The following is a 22,036-nucleotide window of genomic DNA, read 5'->3' as shown; positions in this document are numbered from 1 at the left end:
ACAGCTGCTGCAACAATGTTCATGCTGATACTGATATATTATTGATACTGAGAGAACAATGTTATTGTTCTCTCAGTATCAACACTTGAGAAAGGGCGGCGAGACGCTCGAAAATTTGTGTGAAGAAATAAACCGTTGGTGAATACAGCATGAACATTGTTGCAGCAGCTTTGTTACTTATCTTTTTATCTTGCCAACACGTGGACTACCTTATCAACATATATATATATATATATATATATATATATATATATATATATATATATATATATCACTCATTGAATTTTACAGCAGCTTGCACTCTTTTTTTCTAATTCTTTCTCTCTCCCACTTAGTGGAGTGAAAGCTGTGATGATAAATTAGGGTTGAGGGAATATACAGTTAACGTCGCCTATGAGTTAAATCCAAAGCAGTGGCAGATCCAAGGGGGGAGCACCAAGCGCCCCCCCCCCTTATTTTTTTTAATCAAAATAAAAGAAATAAAAAGAAAAAGTGAAATGAAACCCGGAAGTAGCACCAGAAATATTTTTTTTGCATCCCCCTCCCCCCCCCCTTTTTTTGACGAAATTCCTGAATTTGCCCCTGCAAATGGTTCTTAGAAAAATCCTCAGACTTTACGTGAATTTCGACTTACACAACAGGAGACAAAGCACATGTTTACAATATAACCATCCAACTGAAAATTACTCGGCATAGCAAATTTTTTGACCAGTTCTGTATGAGGTCGACTTAGACGATGTAGACTGTAATTGTTACGTCATCGACAACATACAATCTTGATTTTGCTTTAGCTGTTGCTGTATTCTTTCAGTGGCGATCATATTACAGACATTACTGATCTGCAAATGTCATCGCAAGCTATTAAAGGTTAAACTTCGGATAATATTTCAACCATGTGACAGTCACATGTTTCACTGTTAGTGTTTGTATGTTGTTTTATGTTTTTTATTTACTTCAGGTATGATGTGAGGAAAGTACCACCACTTTGTATGTTTGATCTTCTTCATAAAATTTTAAATGCACCTGGACCTAGAGACAGAGGAAAGTTAGTTGCCATGGTAACGGCTCACAGTCGTTGCTTTGTAAACGAAATTAGGTTTTTGGGGGGTACATGATCGTGACCTCGTCCGACCATTCATGAAGAGATCCTCTCGACGTCCTCTCCACTACTCGCTCCTTTATATTCACAGTAAATAGTTTGTTGGCTTTGGTCCTAACTTTGATCGTTCACGGCCTTCCATCAAAACTCTCCCAGTCCTTTAGATCGTCTTGGACGGTGCTGGGGACAAAAAGTATAGGGGGAAAATATTATCAAACACAAACAAACACAAAATTAAAGAAAATACCCTTTTATTAATAATTTAAAAAAAACACACATTACAAGCAACAATATACAATATAATAAAGAATATCAGATTTAAGAAACAGGGGTTATCAGCTGTACATTTTACACAGTTCTCTATAAATATACAAAAGTTGATTTCTAGGTCGTTATAGAACTGTGGCATGCCTTTACCCTCATCTCACTAGATATGCACTCTGTGATTGTAATAAAGAGAAATAAAATAGACTGGATGCGTTTTAATTTTATCGACAGGAATGATAATAATGATGAAATGGTACTTAACACAATAATCATCATCATTACCATTATCATCATCGTTATCGTCATCACCATCATCATTATCAATAACGTCACATCATTAAGAACGTCATCATTACCATTATCACCATTTCATCGTCAACATCAATATAATCATCATCAACATCGTGATCATTAAGCATTCTCCTTAACATCATCGCCTTCAACATCATCATCATTACCAGCAGGAGTAGAAGGCTCCTCCTTCTGCTGCTGCTGATAATGCCGATGTTCCGAAATTGCTTTTTGTGTTTTGTTTTTTTTTTGTGTGTGTGTGTGTGTTTCTAGAACAAAGACCTTTGGTTTCCATTTACCTGAATTCGTTCTCCATCTCTATCTGTTCTTTCGTCGATGGGGGCGTCTTTCCACAGCAGGTTACGCAGATGAACATTAGCAACCCACAGTCGTTGATACAGAAGCAGCACAGATCAACCACGATCATGAACACCAGGAGGACGACGAATATGATGGCGATGATGATGCGATTTGAGAAGACAAACCTGTCACCAAAGGGACCATCTGGACGAGCTAAAAATGATGTCGAAATAGAGCGAGCAATACTGCAATATAATCAATGTGCACATATAAATTGCAAGAAGAGGAAGTTTGGGTCACTTTTGGTCACATCAATACTAATCTGAAACTTTATCATGCCTTATAATTACTGTTACATATCAGTCAATTTGGAATAGCAGGAGAAGTGCGTAGTTCGAGGACAAGGAAGATGGCGCATCTAAGAATCATGGTATGTGTGAAAATAGGGGCGAAAGGGGGAACAATAAGGATGGATGTTATAGAACAGGAGGGAAAAGGGGCATGCTATTGCTGATGCAATCACTTTATGATGCATGGGAAGGAGGATCTTACTCTTGGGTGTGGTCAGGAAGACAAAGTTTCCAGCCGTTTCCATGGTGATGACGGCCGGATCGCTTTCGTCAATGTCATTCTCGGCCCTCAACTCGATGCGGTAGAACATCCCAGGGTTAAGGTTGTCAAGCACCTGGCTGCGACTGTTACCCTTAGCTGTCATTCGCACAGGCCGCGGCCCGAGAGAATCTACTGATGGCCCGTCCACCTGGAGAATTGAGATCAGTTTAAAAAAATGCAATTCTCCACCAACCAAAAGATAGCATGCTCTAAATTACATTGAATCTCTACCTCCTACTAATACTCCACATAGTGTTATGGCATTTATTGCATTGCATCCAGGATATGCAAGTACAGTGTTATAGCTAAACTGGTGGAAGGCACAACAAAAAACATGAAGATGTCAAAAGGAACAGATCCAAAGAAGAGAAAGTAGAAGAAGAAGAAAAATAAATAAATACAAGGAGGAGTAATGACACTAATGTTGAACACTGATTAAAAAGGGAGAGTAAATGTGAGAAGTTGAACAGAGTCTATGAAACCCGGCAAGAGTAAGAGAAGACGTTAAAGCGTGTGATGTGGGTCTCTTAATGAAGAACAAAAATAACTGACGAGAAGGTAAGAGAGCAAAGTCAGAAAAAGATGGCCGATGGGGGCGTACGTCCCATTCTAACTGACATTACATTGGTCATTAGAGACGAGTGATGGAGTGTCTGCTTAGTGACTGGGAAACAGAAGGAACATGAAGACACACCAACGTACTTCAAACCCTCGAAAGAAACAAACCGAATATGACTGAGTTTCACACTACCACCGTCCATTTCCTAGTTTGTCCATGACATACCTGAGAATATGCTATGAGGTATCGATCGATATCCAATCCTCCATCGTTGATCGGTGGTTCCCATCGCAACGTATACTCGTCACCTTTGTCCGACTCCGGGCGGGAAATTATCGTCGGCATATCGGGTTTACCTATCGGGAGGATAGCGGCAAGAAAATGAATAGTCTTTTGCTTCATAAGTGTATTAAAGAACGCATTAACAAATTAGTTAACTAACTGATTAAGCAAACGTAATATTGAAGAGTTTTTTCGCAAAAACCGATAAGTCCATATTTGCCAAATGGAGATATTTGCGATTAAAGGTCAAGAAAAATAAAGCGGAATAATAAGAAAATTGTTGCTTCTTTTGACCATAACTTCAAAAATGTACCTTTATATGTAGTGACCAATATATCATTTAAAAGGTATTATTTTGTACTTTATGACAGAGACCGTACTTCAAAATCTTCAAAAATGGACTTATCGGTTTTTGCGAACAAACTCTTCATCGATTATGTACATGAATACACAATTGCTGATAAAGTAAAACAAAAAATACATAATACCTAAAGAATGAATAGATTGAGAGATAAAATAATGAAGGACTTCATACCAACATAAACATATCCATATAAAACATGTCTTAACAATACAAATTAATGGAGTTTTTGATAACGGTAAAACATTTATAAATGTACGGTCCCTCGCTTTGGTATAATTGTTTTCCTTCACAGGATTCGCTCTTGCTTCTGTACACGTGTGTTCAAATTCAAATGAGACTTATGCAAACGACAATACAGTCGCTTGATAATACATGTTCAATCATCAACGGTATGTTCTGTGAAATGTGGGTTCAATGCAAGACACTGCACTCCAAAATAATCACTAACTAGTGTTCGGTTTTGTTTTGTTTTTCTCAAAGACTTTTACAATATCAAACTCATGAGTCTCTCCTAGAAGAAAGAACCTCCATTAAAACGCATACCCAGGTACTACGAGCTAGATGATAAATACAGTGATGTTGAAGGATGTGCAGGGCGTTGTAGAACTTGTCAGTGACATGTCTGCATGACCACATTGCAAAATGAGGACATGACTACATGATTACATGATCACTCACTGAAAACATCGGTGTTGACTGTTTTGTTCTCTGTCCACTCCCCTGTACCCAGGTCGTTCATGGCCGCTACACGAACGATATAAATACTTTGTGCGCTTAGTCCAACCAGTAGAATTTCGGTGTCTGGATAGAAAGAAAAAAGTCGGCTTTTCTTTGTAATTTATATATAAAAAAAAATACAGAACACGTATGAAAACAACACTATGAAAAATGACAGGAAAACAGAACCAGCCGTTCTTCTATTTTGATTGTAATTAAGTAACTTAACCTTCGTAGCGTACAACAGAGAGAGCGTTGCTACAATAAATGGTGGCTCGTTTTGTCTTAATCGTCTGCTACTGAAGGCTCGTTTTGTCTTAATCGTCTGCTACTGAAGGTTGTATTGATTAAAAAAAAAAAAATAGATAATGTAGACCAAGTGCACTGCAGCTGCAAGTGAGCGTTGTAGGTGAAAAAGACCCCCCCCAAAAAAAAAAAAACAAACAAACAAAACAAAACAAAACAAACAAACAAAACAAAACAAACAAACAAACGAACGAACAAAACAAAACAAAACATAAAAACAAAAAAAAAAACGGAAAAGAGATGTTTTGGACAGTGAAACTTCACATGGCCATTGGGGCGAGTAAAGAAGTACTTCAGTTTTTATTAGGACAGAATGATCAAAACGGTCACGTTCTCCACAAGCAATGGTAGGAAAAAGAAATACGTGAGAGACTTATGGCATGCAAGGACCAATAAAGACGTCGCGTGCGCCTATTTCTCAGCAGTTATTCACTGCTCATACTTACATTCCTGCGTGACGGGCCTATCCACACACAGTCTCCTTGTTCCAAACGGGCAGCAGATTTGCAGCGTGTTCTCACAGGAATCGAAACACTCTAGCTCGGCTCCGGCGCTAGGGGGCGCCAGTATATCTCGGCAAAGATCAACATCGGAATAGGCTGGAAATGATTAAGTATAAATCAACAAGGAAGAAATGCAACACATGAGATTATTTCACGTAAGTAATAATAAAGTAATTAAAGTAATTAAGTTGATAAATAATAAAGTTTCACATGATGACATATGTCGCGATCTCATACACACTGAAGGCAGAGGCATCAACAACTACTGTGTCAACCTTTCGATTTGTTGGTAGTCAAAACTGGTACAAACTCGTGGACAGCATGCAGTCCCCTTTCCCGTACAAGTCACAGTTGCTAGGGTGTTGCCGGGATACAACTTCTTCACTGATTTTGATCAGATTTTATTGAGGAGTCATGTGATGTGATAACATCATCACTTCTACCACCTCTGTCTGGTGTGCAATTGATTCCGATGTCTTCTGAAGACAGGTGAATCTTCAAATTCCATTGATTTTAGTTTAATTCATTCATTTCCAGTTTAAATAATTGAATTTACAAAAGTTGCATAAAAAATACATAGTAATCAGGTACTATAGTGGCGGAATCAAGAGAGGCATAAATGTTATGATAAAATATACGCTCATTGAAAACGATACTTTCATAAATGACTCACTGTTATAACCTATGATATATTGCTATATTATTACTGAACTTTAGGTTGACACTTTGTAAACACAATTATGTGCAAACCAATACACGCAAAAAAAAAAAAATAATAATTGTAAGAACTATTGAATTCCTAATATTAGATAAGAAGGATATAAGGATAAGAAGGAGAAAGACAAAACTCTACATGGGATGAATTCAATGGAACTGACTTGAACTGAATTGAATTGAATTGAATCGAACTTATCATTTTTTGACTTTTTCATTCTAAGTTCGACTTTTATGAAGGCACCATTCTTTAGGTTTGCCTGCCCTAACTTTATTCAATGTAAATTGTTCATGACTGTTCCTTAAATACTGCGCCGAGTGACGGCATCGATCAACATACGATTATCGTAGATGTAGTTTTCTGCCCGGACGTTGAATCGGATCCAGTAACTGACGACATATCCGGTAATTGGTAGATCGCCATCGTCGGTTGGTGGGTAAAATCGTATCTTGATGGTTGAAGCGGTAACGTCGCGAACCTCCAAAGCCAGCGGTCTGGAGGGCTTAGCTGCAGGGGGAAGAAATGTCGGTAGTCAGGGTACACTGTAATAGTTTATGTCGATACACACCTTGTCTACGACACTTTTGGGGGTTGCACTTTATCTCATATATTTTGTATACATGTGACACTCGATGAATAATTCTCTTCCTGGGTTTTATCTGTGAATGCACAAAGAAGGGTTAAGGTCTGTGCCCAATTTAACTCACTGCTCTTCACATTGAAAGACGTAACTCTTCAAGATAAATTCATTCACAAACAGCATGACATTTAGCTTTCTCTGCTGGGTGTGATTTCTTCCCTCAGTTGAGATTTCGAGATATAAGTTTCTCTAATCTTTATAGGTTTGTAAGTTAGGTGGCAAAAACCTGAAAGTATGACTTCAAATCCCTTACTAGAATCTATCAGAACACCGTTGTGCCTTCACTGGTAAGCCAGTGAGATCAACTTCATAACAGCAATGCTTGTTCATTTTGAACAATAACTATTGGGTCACTATTTTATCATCTTGTGTGGGGTTGCCGTGTGTGGGGGTTTCATTCGCGTTAAAGCTTTAACCCTATTTAGTTGGGGGCCTAAGGGCTCAAAATGGGCTGTTTGGTTCAAATTCTTCCAAAAGCACCAAATTTGGCTCATAGGTCCCTTGCACCATACTCTTTCGATTTTTGATGGGCGCCAAGACTAAAAACACTTGGGGCCGCCATATTGGTGAAATCCAATATGGCCGCCATCTGGTTAAAGGTCAACTGCAGGTACAAATTGAAAAGGTTGATCAAAGTAATGAATCCTATGTGGAAGGGTTTACGGGGTTAGAGAATGTGATTCTAAATGTCACTTCTGCAATTCAAGGTCACTAATCACCTCTCAAGGTCACTTTCAAGGTCAAATAAGGGTCAAATCAGGCATTTCGGGCATTTTGGGAAATGGCGCCTGGAGCATTCAACTGGAATTTACTGGTACACCTATTTTGTCCCATTTGTCATTTCTTCCATACTTCTTCAATGATCAATTAGGGCCAAGAGCGGTTCAATCCCCCTACATATTAATAATGATTATGACAAACAAATGAAAAAATTACATATATAATATATGTATATATATACTTAAACTTTGAGCACAGAAAATGGGTTTCCATCGGTTTATATATATATATATATATATATATAGTATATATATATATATATATGCTTCAATACGGCTGCCATCCTATTCCAAGGTGCTGAATCAGGGTGCAATGGCAAAGAGGGTAGTAAACACACCTAATCTTATTTTGTCTTCATTTTTCCTTCTGACGAGATATCTGGATAGCCCGTATGCAACTAGATGGTCTGTTTGTAAAGCTGGCCAGTTGTATGTGTACTTGGGGTGGACCACTTTACCGGTTTTTATGCACCTTGATTTTTCTGATAACGGAATGCGGATTCGGGATCTTTTCATGTGTCTGGGTTTGTGATTCTTTCACACAAGGGACTTCCACTTTTTATATCCAAGTGATGAGGTGCAAAGTGTTGTGCCTCTACTAGAGGGGACGGTATGACAACGGTTACGCAGCTCGTTATTCCGAAGGTTCGTTATTCCGAAGGCTCTTCAGTCCGAAGATTCCTTATTCCGAAGGTTCGTTTTTACGAATTTCATTTTCGGATGAACAAATCTTCGGAATAACGAACCTTCGGAATAACGCCACAAATGTTCGGATTAACGAACCCTTTTTCATTTTCGGATTAAGAACTTTTAGGTATAGGGAATTTGCGTGTTTCGGATTAACGAACCTTCGGAATGACGAACCTTCGGAATATCGAACCTTCGGAATAACGAACAGCACCCATGACAACACACACCATTGCTTAGCTAGACTTGAGATAAGTGGGATTCGAACCCGCGCCGAAACACAAGTCCCTAGACCGCAAGCCATACCGACTGAGCCACCTCGTCACCTTTCATGGTCAATTATATAACTTTCCAGCTGGCAAGCGATATGATTCTACTCCTGCTGAAATTGGTGTATGCCTGCTCTCCCTTGGCAAGACAGCGTCTGCTTCTTCAGTGAAGGAAGCAATGGCCGAAGCTTCCAGGGAATCGAGTTCCTCAATCCAGGTCAGACCAGTTTTCTAGGGGCATTAAACTAAATTTGATCATTAAAGTCCTTTAATGGCAGTATCTTATCAGAGTGGGTGAAGACAATTCAGCTGAAGGCTTTTTCTTATCTTTTTTTTATTCTCTTTTTATCAAACGAAACCGTTTCTTTACTGAAAGCGCAAATGACTAGGGAAACTGAACACCTATTGATGTTGTATGGGATACTGATCCTGAAGAAAATAATCTTAACATTTTTGCGCAGCAACACTGTGCAGTCCTCTGACAAGAGATGGTGATGGCACCACTCAAATCTCAAATTATGATTGGAAGAGCGTAGCGGCTTGCTGAAAATTAAGACTGAAAAATAAAGAACTGCCCTCATTTATCAGCGCACAGATATCCAAGAATAAATGGGACAGACAACTCATCCTGAGCACCTGATTCGAGACGGAAATATCCAACAGGAATTGTGATCTCACAATCCTTCAGCTTTCCAACAACTTAGATGCGATCTCCGCAAAGATATCCTTACAAAGGATGACATGTTTTCTGAAAGCATTTTCTGAAAACAGTATACAATCGCACGGATGAGCATAACATCACATCTTCGGTAGTTTGCTTTTTTTAATCCCTTTGATCTGAGGGAGTTACGGGTGGGTCGTAGTATTGAAAATATAAAGGCCTTTTCAGCTCTTTCCTGTACACCATACCTCTCTTCCAGAGCCCAACATCAGGCACTGACAGGGTGCGATATTACTTCAGACTTGCTTTGATGTGGCATGCAAAATGCCTAAGTAGTATGGGTCAGCAAACCAGAGCTCACTGACACATTAACTACTTTAATAATCGTGCTCATGTCCAGCAAGGACTGATGAGCAACAAGGTTTATGGGGCAGCCGGCGTCAACGAGGGGAGGCATCATCTCGTCACAACGTGGGAGCAGATCATCAGAAACTACCCTATCTGCTCAAGCGGCGCTGTATCAACATTTCGAAAATGAGTGCTGCTGCAAGTGAGTTTGTACTGGAATCATGACGGCATGGGTCATGATGTGATCCCTGACTTCAGGGAGTGGAGTTGGAGGAAAGATGGCACAGGTACATGGCAATTACTAGTACTATCAGCGACCCTCCGCAATGCTTCAGTCAGTTCCAAATTTCATTCTTCTGCACCACAGCTGTTTCAAGGCATGCATTTGGAGGTGGAAAACATGGAAATGAAAAAAAAAAAATAATGAAATGAATGAATGAATGAATGAATGGATGAAGGTGAAAATGCACAATGTAGAGCAGGTGTCAGACGAGCCATGGTCAGTAGTTTGATATTGCTGCAAAATTAAAGGGGGGGGGGGAGGGGATTGAGGGCCTATCTGACGGGAGGAGACATTGTCGCAATGCCAGCGTCTCGAAGAAATTATTTTCGCTGTCACAACTAATGCAATTTCCAGGGCGACGTCCAAGACGTCTTCAAACAAAGGGACAACTTATTTGCTTGGAAGTCACGGGGATGTTGGCACGGCTTTTGCAGTCGCAGGGACTTATCAGAGACGTCTTTTCTCAGCGGCTTCTCCCTTTCGTCGCCATTATGTTATTACGGTCTCCACAAGATGCGGGGACATCTCGAAGATGTTGCAGACAAATTTAGTTCCCACGACATGGCCACAGTGATGGAGACTTCGCAGAGACGTCTCGGAGACAAGCTGCAAGACGGAAATAGTCTCTTCAAAAATCGAAAATGTTCGATTCTCCTGCGAATCCTGGAGATTGGGCTCGTCTCCAGGAGTTTTTTTAGTGGCAGCGTCAAGGACGCTGGTAATATAGAGAATAGCCCCCCCCCCCCCCTATTGCTAAGCTATTAATATATTCGGTAGCAATAGGTTTCTATTTCTTATATATGTATGTTTTTAATTGCATTCCTTGCAGATGAAGATGAAAATGATAATCCAATAATCAAATCCTGAAAACTCTTTAAAAGGGCATTACCCATAATTCTAACTAGCTCTTTTGGCTGTCATCAAAGCAAATGCAAATATGTTGAATTCCGAAAATATGACCAGTCGGTGAGGACATTTCCTCTTAGCGCCTGTAATGTAAAAATAATATTAATGGAATGATTTTGACATGAACTATGATATTCCATACGGAGACCTTAAAAGAATCTTTTTGGAGACCTTATAAGGAAAAGCTGACATCAGACCATAAAAACAACTTCAGAATCGAATTCCTTGACCCACAAAACCTCTAAAGCTGACTTTTCAAATTATTGTAACACTTTAAAGGTTTTGAATACTGGCCTTTAAACGTAGGTGGCAGCCATATTGGATTTTGCAAATATGCCGCCCCGGAGGGCGCCCTTCACAAGAAATACGCCTTTTTTCAGCCGTCGACAACTGCAATTCTATTACTAAGGCTGGCATTCCTGGAATATTGTCTATGCATGGGCAAGCCATTTTTTTCAATAATCTGTTATGAATACAATGGCTTGACCCCTAAATGACCTTAAGGTGACCTTATAAGGAAAAATTGACTTTAGACCATAAAAACAACTTCAGATTCAAATTCCCTGACCCAGAAAACGTCCTAACCTGACTTTTTAAATGATTGTAACCCTTTCATGTTTTCAAATGCAAGTGACCTTTAAACCTATATGGCGGCCATATTGGATTTTGCCAATATGGCCGCCCCAGAGGGCGCCCTTCTTGGCGCCCATCAAAAATCGAAATAGTATGGTTTGGGCTACATGTGTGCCAAATTTTGGTGCTTTTGGAAAAATTTGAACCAAAAATCCCTTGCGCCCCCCACTAATTCTAACTGGGCTATTTGAGACCAAGTTTTTACTGGGGGGGGGGGGGGTCAATCTGCCCCCCCCCCCCCCTTCAGATCTCGGCCGCCGATCGCGCGATCGCCGCAAAATTTTGCCTAAACATAGAGCTGGATGTCAACTACAAGATTACATGGTCATACAAAAGAAAAATTTTGATTTTCTATCTTTAGTAAATTAATTATGCAAATTTACGCATGAAATAATATTTTCACCTATAACTCCATTAAAACGACTGAATGATTGCTAAATTTTTGTGTAAGAGTTCCTCAAGACACACTGAACAATTTTCTTGTAAAAAAAAATAGCACAATCAAAATTGGTTTCTTTTGTTTTTTATTGTTTTGTTAATTTCTTATGCATTTCACTGTTTGTTTGTTTTTTTACCTTTTGTTTTCTATTGTTTTTTGGCCAAAATTTGTTGCAGGCACTTTTTCCAGCTTATGTACATTAAAACTGATTAATTTCAATGGTTAAACGTTGAAGTAATCCAATTTATATCAATTTAACCAAAAAACACAATTTGCATTGGATTTTGCACCCGATATCATGAATTTGAGCCATTTTCGGGTTGACATGCATACGCAAAACATTACGTAATATCAGAACGGTGTACCCGGACATCGCATATTTGGTCTCAAAATATGCGGGAGACTTCAAAGAAAAAAGTGTTGAAACGACGCGGCAAAATCGTTGTGCGTTGCGGAATCGCGGCGCAAAATGTCGAGGGAGGGTCAAATTGACCCCCCCCCCCCCAGTTAGAATAGGTTAATTCTTTTTCCCCTCCTTTTTCAAATAATATAGCTGTAGAAAGAGGACAATTCATATCACACTGAGAGATGTGTCCTAACAGAAATTGATGAAGGATCTTCTATCCGGCATCCTTATTGAATAGGCCCATCTGCAAGAGCATTCAAAGTATATATATATATATATATATGAAGGGTTTGTTTGCAAAAACCGATAAGTCCATTTTTGAAGATTTTGAAGTACGATCTCTGTCATAAAGTACAAAATAATACCGTTTAAATGATACATTGGTCACTAATGGTATAATTTTGAAGTTATGGTCAAAAGAAGCAAAAATTTTCTTATTATTCTCTTTATTTTTCTTGACCTTTAATCGCAATTATCTCCATTTGGCAAATATGGACTTATCGGTTTTTGCAAACAAACTCTTCATATATATATATATATATATATATATATATATATATATATATATAGTGCGATGATGCTGATACTCGTACCGTACGCCTGTGTCATCTTAGGATTGTATAGTCGAGACAATGTAGATGACAAAAGATGTCACATGAAGCCGGCTGTTACGAAGCTCTCGACCTTGGTCTTCCTCAGCTTTATTATCTGTTTATGAAATGAAATATATGTTTTAAGCATAACAGATCTGGAGTCATGAACATAATACACTAAGTACAAGTTCAGCATGAGTTAACAGCTTCATAGCATACTTGGCAACGTTTTTGGCAATTGTGAAGCATTCAACAATGTATAACTGTAAATAAATACATAATGAGTATAGCATGCAGACATATCATACAATAAAAATATATCAAACACATATCATAAATAAGCTTCAATTCTATTATAGTTACCTGCTAAGCAGACGTGTTAGGTGTCTTGTGGTCAAGTTGTGGCTGTCTTGTGGCGGGATGAGAGTGATCGTGTGATGTATTGGGAGGGAAGGTGTGTGTGCGGTGGTGCATGTCAGGCAGGAGTAGGGTCCGATGATAAAAGAATTAGGATCAGTGCTCATACAAATGTGTCAGGTGAGTGGAGGGTTGTATTTGTTTGTATCCCGCCACAACACAGCCACAAGACACCCAAGTAACTAACACGTCTGCTTATCAGGTAACTATAATAGAATTGAAGCTTATTTATGATATGTGTTTGATATTTTTTATTGTATGATATGTCTGCATGCTACATTTATACTCATTATATATTCATTTACAGTTATACATTGTTGAATGCTTCACAATTGCCAAAAACGTTGCCAAGAATGCTATGAAGTCGTTAACTCATTCTGAACATGTATTTCGTGTATTGTGTTCATGACTCCAGATCTGTTATGCTAAAAACATATATTTCATTTTATAAACAGATAATAAAGCTGAGGAAGACCAAGGTCGAGAGCTTCGTAACAGCCGGCTTCATGCCACATCTTTTGTCATCTACATTGTCTTGACTATTGTATATATAAATTATATATATATATATATATATATATATATATATATATATATATTTCTTTTTCCTCGCAGGACCCAGCTTCGAGCTGTACCATCCATGTACATAATGTACATGTATCTAAATACGCATAATAATCTCTGGAAGCAATTTTGTTATTAGTTCTTGGGTTGGGTAATACTCTACAACCCTCGGGCATTCGCTCTTATTGTTAAGAACGTCTCTGTCGTAAAAATAGTATGGATGGAATTTAAATCAATTATATTTAGTCAACAGGTCTACAGCAGCACGAAGCGAATCAACCATTGGAACCTCCGAGTCACCCTCCCGCCGATCTTACCCGCTTTGATCAGTTCCTGACGATATCTCAGGTATCCCTCGGAGTTTCTCGCCTCACAGAAATAGGCTCCGAAGTCTTCCAGCTGAGGAACAATCTATCAGACATGAGAAAAACGTAAAGAAGAGACTTAGGATAACGACCTTTGTTGTGTTTCCTCCTTTCGAAAAAGACGTAAATCACATACAGACATATTCATTACGAACCCTGGTAAAGAAATAAGTTTAATCTGAGCACAGGTACTGAAAATAGATGCTGTATTTTCCAGAGTGGAGCATGCTGGTGCATCTGCGTCACGAATTAAAAAGAAATTCTCTTCTTTTCTTTTGAAAGACAAAACAACATGAGGAATTAAATATGTAGGCAATACATGTAACGAACAAGCAAGACATAAGGAATAATATCGATCTAATACTTCATACAGACTAATGAATATAAAGACATCTTGTCAATGACCACAGAGTCAGAAGGGAAACAATCTGTCATTGTGAACGAAACTCTGTTGTCATCAACAAGTGAAGGAACAAGTGTTAATTTATTACCCAAATTGAATTTGTTGTTTCTACATTCTTTTCTTTTTTTTACATGGGCATGAAAAACCTAGGAACATCTAATCACGCTAGCATTGATTCCTGCTATCAAGATGGATTTTGTTAAAAGTAAGTGGATTTAAAATAGAATTAAACCAGGTCTGGGGAGGATAAGCAAAATCCGTACTCCGTCATACACTTCTAGTATAAAATCGGCTTGCTGTACTCACGTGAACAATCGTCACGCCAGTGGGGAGATTCGATAGGAAATCAATGTGATCGGTCTCGTTCAACCGATAGTTGTTCCGGAACCATCTGAGCGTAGGATTAGGGTATCCAAGGAAAGCACACGTCAGGTTGGTCGGATTACCTTCCCACGATATCGTCCGATAGGGCGTTCTAGTCTGATCAATGATCGGTGCATCTAAAAATTCAACACGAAAATACGCGTTAGTTAATTTCTTTGAAAGACGAAAATCGATGATATTCGGAAGATATCCCAAGAAATTCTGTTATCCGTTGAGTTAAAGGCAAAACCCGGAAATAACCTCGGCAATAAATGTGAATATAAAATGTTCAGTTTTGTGGTTTGCCTATACTTTGTCATTCTCGTCATCCTCCTAGCAATCACCCTATCTTCATCTTCCGTTGTTCTTATCACTATAAACGTTATCATTTTCCTGCCTCCTCCTCCTCTTCTGTTTCTCCCCTAAGACTGCTACCAACGCTATGACTTCTCATTGTGATCATCCCGGTTTTCTGATCGAACGCTGCCCAGAAGAAGAGGCAGATTACAAATATATGCAACAGAATTATGTTCAAGCAGCAAAAAAAAATAAATAAATAAATAGAATAAAATAACCACAGGTAGATGAGCAATTACGAATGATTACAATGCGATGTCTTTAATTCCGACTCCTATATGATTTCAATTCATCGAAGGCCGAAATGATGTACCAGTAATTATTACATCTTATTTCCTCCAACTAAATGCTTGATTGATTGATTGATTGATTGATTGATTGATTGATTGATTGATTGATTGATTGATTGATTGATTGATTGATTGATTGATTGATTGATCGCCTATTGGACTTGAACTGTTGTAATCAATATGAGAACTCTATTCAATAAAATGGCATGACGGATGACTGATGGATAGATTAAATTTGATCTTAAACTTACTAACACTTCGATTTTTAGATTAAAGAAATTAAGATTCTTCATTATCATATCCTCACATTCTACTCTCAGGATGTGGTGTACATAGAACTCTCCAGCTCGGCTTTCCGCGAAGCAGCTCCATTGGCCCTCGTGGACTCTCTGGGCATTCTCAATGGTCAGTGTGAGGGCGCCAGTCTGGTCATCCCTTGTGACCACCACACGGGAATCATCCGGCTGAAACAGTATGAAAATCAACAAGACAATAATGACAATGACAACAATCATGTTTATACTTATAAAAGTATTTTCTTGGGGGGATTTGTAAGCGCTGTAATCCTCATGAGAAGATGGGGGTGCTGTGGCTTAGGGGATAAGACCCTCGACTCCCGATCGGAGGACCCGAGTTCAAATCCCGCCCAGTGCTGACGTCCTTGGACAAGATGTTTTACCTACCATGTCACTCTCGATCCAGGTGTATAGATGGGTACCTGGCAACGCTAGGGTAATAATAATGGCGGGGTCCCCTGGTAGAGCTGTAGTAACACTGAAGAGGCTACCCCGGGTAAATAAGACCTTAACATTATTGTTATAAGAGCACATCAAGCATTCATTGTATTGCATTGCAGTATCATAATCACAACTATCATGACAGAAGAAGTGACATAAGCCAAAATGGCTCGGTTTGAATGGCCGCTTGTGAGCAACTTGTAAGCAGCATTTTATAGGAATGTAATTCATGTGCTTGACGGACTTTATAGACTTTACATTACTATGCACTTGCAAATAATACTTCGACAAAATTAGATATAGCAGCCTCCTGTATTGCAACGAACGTACCTGTGTCCCGAGGAAAAGTTCGTCCTCACGCTCCAGTCCATCTCGTCGCCATGACAACGTGGCCTCGGAGTTGCTCTGTGTGTTGGCGCACTGGAAGCTGACCGTCTGGGGGCGCTCTTCGGACACGACAATGGTGACGGCTTGGTTGAGTGTGGGTGGGACGAGTACGGTCAAGAGAAACGACTTGCTGATTGATGTCCTGTGGTAATTCGTAGGAGAGGAGGGGAAAAGCAAAAAGTCCAAACTTTTTTTTATTTCTCATCGGAGACAAAATGACAAATGAAATATTTCAAGCCTGAGGGCATGGCAGAAAATGATACTAACAACACTTTCGTCTCTTAAAATCAACGTCGATAAAAAAAAAGTTCAAATAAACAATAACTATTCGTACCTAAATTTTGAGCCCACTGGATCATTGTTGGCCGTACACTCAAAGACGAAGATATTGCCACTTTGCGGGAGTTCTACATTGTTAATCGTGAGGAACTCTCCGTCGTCTGACAGCGAGTACCGCGGGTCGTCGTTTGTGATGTTGCGCTCCACCGCTCCCGTTCGGTCCGTCCAGGTGTAGGTAGGGGGTGGGTTCCCTCGAGCACGGCATTGAATGACCACCGTGGTGCCTACCACTTCCTCCCGATTTCCTGGCGCGACTTCCCAGGTTGGGGGCACTGTGACAATGAGAATGTGGAGATTATCCTGTTACTAATTCATTCCTTTCTGCTCGTTTTATTTAAACATATTAGATTAACCAAAAATAATCATTGTTGGTTGTTTGACTAGGATAATGAACGTTTCACTAGGATCATGAACATTTCACTATACTTGGATAGGGTGGCAGGCACCCTTTATCACTTCAAACGACTGGCAGTCAGTGATATCTATTTATCAGTGACGACTATCAACTCTGTGTATCTTTAGACTTTGCAATATCCCCTTTTCTCCTAAGGGTCTCCTTTCAAGCTAATCTAGCCCCCCCCCCCCCCAACTTCACTTTCCTTGGGACGTACAACAGACATAGCCACCTACCTTGGACCACGACGTTGATGTCGAGAACGGAGGTCGAGCCGCTGTTCGGGTAGTACGCACTACACGTATAGATCCCTTGGTCTGCCTCGATGATGTTGTGTACCGTGAGTTGACCGAACACGATGGAATACTTGATGTCTGTCAAAAAAAAATTCAGAGAGGTACTACAGCGAGTTGAAGGACAAGGGAGTCCGTGCTTTACTTTTGACTAACACAAATTCTTCAGAAACCAGTACATGCTCTTATAAGGTCACTGAATTAGAAGTATTATGCATCATGATTATATTCGTACAAATGTTTGGCAAGTATCCAAAATGAACAAGCATGGGACCTGAAGAGGGACACCTTATCGGTATATCAGGGAATGAGAAAAAATGATAATTGGTAAACTCTTTACAACCTCTAGAACTACAAAATGTATATCTACATTCAGGGAGGTGGGAAGTTCCCACCTCCCTGCTACATTCAAGGACAAACACACGTAACATTTCGTGAAACACAATTATTAAGGAGTCCTTAAGCCCAGAGCACTCTATAAACTAGCTACAGTACGTCTGCCAAGAGTTAAAATTCTCTGTTATACATCAATGATATTATAAAGTTGATTTCCTTTTACGAAGTTACATGGGATCTAGGAGGCATTATTTTGATTCTTAGTTGCTAGGGAGTAGCGTGGCTGCTTGAAAACGCATTTGTATAAAAGCTATTAGCAATGACATAAAAATACTAAGTATAGCACGGCGCAATCGTACCTCTCGGATCGACGGAGTCGCGGTCCTTGGACCAGGCAATTTCCAGCGTGTCGCGGGGCTCGGCCGTGCAGAACAACGTGCCAGTCGTGTTGAAGATGAGTCGCTGGTTTTGCTCCTCTTCTTGGCGCGTGAAACGAATGAGCTCTAGATCGGGTGAAAACAAGTAAAACAAGGCGTTTTGGTGAAAGTGGATTGGCACCTGTTTGACTGGTATGGTATGAGGGGTGGAGACTAGGGTACAGTATGATCCCTTATCCTTCGACCCGTGTATTAATGGGAGAGCTTTACTATAGGATACAGGTATGGAGAGTGGGAAGAATTAAAGATAGACAGGTGGTGGGACGTTAAGATAGATGGGAGATATGGAGAGATAGATAAAACAAATAGATAGATGGAAAGATGTAGATGGATAGATAGATAGACAGATATATATATATATATATATATATATATATATATATATATATATATATATATATATATATTATAGACAGATAGATACACACAGAAAGATCGGCATTTGCAGACAAATAGACAGACAAGCAGATAGATAGAAGGATAGATAGATAGATAGATGGAAAGATGGATAAATAGATCGACTGATAGATAGACACAGATATGACTGTAGATAGGTGGATGGAAAGGTAGGTAGACTGATGCTTTTTTGTGCAACACAGACACATTGAAGAAGAATAATGTATGAACCAAAATATAAAATGGTACATTTTTAATAATGAACAAATATCCTGAATGAGACTGATTGATGATTTCATAGAAATGTGTTCTTCTTTCACAAACAAATATATTTACCATATGGTTGAAGAAAAAAAAATCCTTTTTCAGGTTGCCGTTGTTACCGTCTCCTTATTAAAAACTGTTAAAACAATATGTTTAAACCTAAATCCTTCTGAAATCTCGTAATTCGGGTCTTTTGATACGACTGCTTTGGTAGACATCGCTAGAAGATGACGATAAAAGGAAAGATGATCTGAGCAATGTTGTTGTTGTTGTTGTTTTTTTTTTTTTACTTCTTCTTCTTTCGATCATATCGATATCCTCACTCACCCTGCACGATCACGATCCTCGACTGCGTCTGATGACCTGGAGCCCTGCACGAATAGCCGCCCCCATCGCTGACTATTACATTGGTCAGGTGAAGTCTGGTCACTTTGTGAAAGTCCGTGGGGTCGATGGAGTTTGTGATGTACACACGGTTGCCGGATCCTGTGGATTGTTAACCAGGATAGTAAAGTATATCTCATAATTATTTTGTAAATTCTATCATACACATGTACACTGGAACTGAAAGCGCTCTTCAGTGTTAGCATATTCTAAATCCATTCATAAGATTTCGGGACTGATGCCAAATTTTCACTTTGGCGTGACAGACAAATCTGCGGATATTATGTCGATTAACGTTTTTTTTTTTTCCCTCTCTCTCTCTCTCTCTCTCTCACTGTCTCTCTTCATCTAACCTAAGTTTCGAACATGAGACCTTCTGCCGTTTAGCAGAATTATGAGTGAATACTGTACGAAGAATTACATTGCATGGTCGTTCACTAAAAGCACTAAATAATTTTTACTAAGAATAAACACAATTAAGTAACTGAATACTTACGTACCGGTATATACTACAGAAAACAACCAAAAAAAAAAAAAAAAATGTACAGCATAATAAGCTTTAATCACTCTGACATATCCGTTGACAAACTGATACTATAAGGACATCCTACATCAGTTGAATCCAATAAAAGAGCTAACAATATTCTGCATTCTTCTTTTATGGAAACAGATTACGATATCGGAAGTGAGAAAGTGAAAGGAGTGATACAAATCACTGTTCCAAAGATTTACATGTGAAAATCAAGGAGGACAAAGACTTAAATCAATTGTGATAGTCGTGATTTTTTATGCAGCACAATGGACATAGGGTATATTCCATAATGAATGAGCCTACAAATTCTCCTGTCAAGGCTTGAAAATTATCAAATTTTTCGGGGGGAAGCATCCTGCAGAATGAGCCTCCTTTCAGACCATGTTTATTTGACCAGGTCGAACAAAGTAAATAAACAAACAAACAATAAAATACAAGGGAGTAATTACAACAGTCTATTTCTCTGTTGTCTTCATTCACACACAAAAAACAACAACAAACAAACAAACTTTAGTCTCTACATTCAAACCATTGCGGAAGTGGAGTTCTAATTCTATCCATTATCCATTTAGTATTAAAGTTTGACTGACCTCCGGAACTTGTATAGATGGGGTCACCGTAGGGGTCGTCCCACTCTGGCTGGGGTCCGTCTACATCAAAGTTCTCGCAGGTCAGGATCCCCGATCCGCCGACCTGTAAGGTCAACGACCCCGGTGGATTCACGGTAAGGGCATCTAAGGTTAACATTTAGAGAGAGAGAGGAAGAGAAAGAGGGTGATGGAGAAGGAGAGAGGGGTAGATAGAAGACATGGAGACAGATAATGGAAGTTGGGGAATGTAGAAATAGGAGGAGGATAAGAAAAAAATATATACATGAGAGAAGACAGATTGAGCCAGAGAGGAGTGCAAGAAAGACCGTGAGAGCGGGGTAGGAATGTGTTTATATGGGTAGGAAATATAAAGATGGTAAGAGAGTACGACAGAGAGAGAGAGAGAGAGAGAGAGAGAGAGAGAGAGGAGAATAGAAGATGGCCAGGAGGATGGATAGAAGATGATCCATTGAAGGGGTCCGAGAAAAACAGAAAGAAAAGAGATGATTGAGAAAAGTTAATCAAAGGCGTTTGATATGTAACGTTATAATATCCTTGACTGAATTCCGCAATGGATAATATGATTTCATTATCATGAAGATACATGTAAGTCAACATCTTAATATGTAAATAAGGCTTTCACATCAACTAGAGTACTTACATGTAGACTATCTGAAAAAAAAAACCAACAACATAGTTTTCCGTTTCGTCCTTGGAACTACTTTGATCATTATCCTTCTCTCTCTCTCTCTCTCTCTCTGCCTAATCCGTGAAATCATCTTCGTTTCTTAGTGCTTGTAAACATCTTTCACAGTCTTTTAAAAGAAGCGTGAGTTTGCAAATAATCGCACACAGTGTTCGAAGTCTCCCCAACACGGCAAACATGACTTTTCTGGTTACATTTTTTAAACAAATAGGGTCACAACTTCAACTCTATTAGCTCTCTCGATTTAAGCAAACAAAGAACGTGTTTCTAACTTAAAAAGACCAGACATGGTGAAAATGGTTGGTGCACTTTTTTCAATGGACGCAATGTAAACTTTCCTTGCGAACAAAAGTTGGTGCACTTTTTTTCTTCCTTCTTTTTTTTCTTTTTTTTTTTGCAATCCACTCATATCAAGTATATTTTTTTTTTCAAAATCATTGTGAAAAAAAAAATTATATATATATATATATATATGTATATAAATATATCTTGATATTTACGGAGTCTATGTCTGCATGAAGCCTACAACTATTTTTGTAAGCGCATGTGATTATTTATCTATAAATCAAAATTCTTAGTTGTTCTTGTTGAGGGGAACTAAAGACCAGTGTTTTTATTTGGTGAATTTTTACAATGCCTATCAGTTATACTCTGTGTTTGAATACAATTGTAAGTCACAACTTAAAGATACCACTAAAGAGCAGTGTCTGCACACAGACATAGCTGTAACATTGCAGTGTGTGTATTTCCCTTGTACAGCTGTATAGTAATCAGAAATCAAGCGATGAATAACAGTTGCGCCCACACCAGTGATGGCAGTCAT

General features: G+C 39.0%; 1 protein-coding gene across 1 annotated transcript; it reads right to left on the bottom strand.

Moving 5' to 3' along the window:
* Window positions 1-1,227: 1,227 nt before the first annotated feature.
* On the bottom strand, window positions 1,228-22,036 carry LOC140230123 (fasciclin-2-like). The gene is made up of 17 exons (XM_072310320.1): window positions 22,021-22,036; window positions 20,508-20,651; window positions 19,329-19,487; window positions 18,264-18,407; window positions 17,512-17,649; window positions 16,877-17,153; window positions 16,486-16,684; window positions 15,726-15,882; window positions 14,715-14,908; window positions 13,958-14,051; window positions 6,355-6,522; window positions 5,244-5,396; window positions 4,453-4,575; window positions 3,354-3,484; window positions 2,510-2,717; window positions 1,957-2,170; window positions 1,228-1,279 (listed from the first exon to the last, which is right to left on the bottom strand). The coding sequence occupies exons 1-17, from the start codon at window positions 22,034-22,036 to the stop codon at window positions 1,228-1,230; spliced, it is 2,571 nt and encodes an 856-aa protein (XP_072166421.1).

This window comes from Diadema setosum, chromosome 6, assembly GCF_964275005.1.
Source record: "Diadema setosum chromosome 6, eeDiaSeto1, whole genome shotgun sequence".
NCBI lineage: Eukaryota > Metazoa > Echinodermata > Echinoidea > Diadematoida > Diadematidae > Diadema > Diadema setosum.
This window is presented reverse-complemented; position numbering and strand designations above follow the sequence as displayed.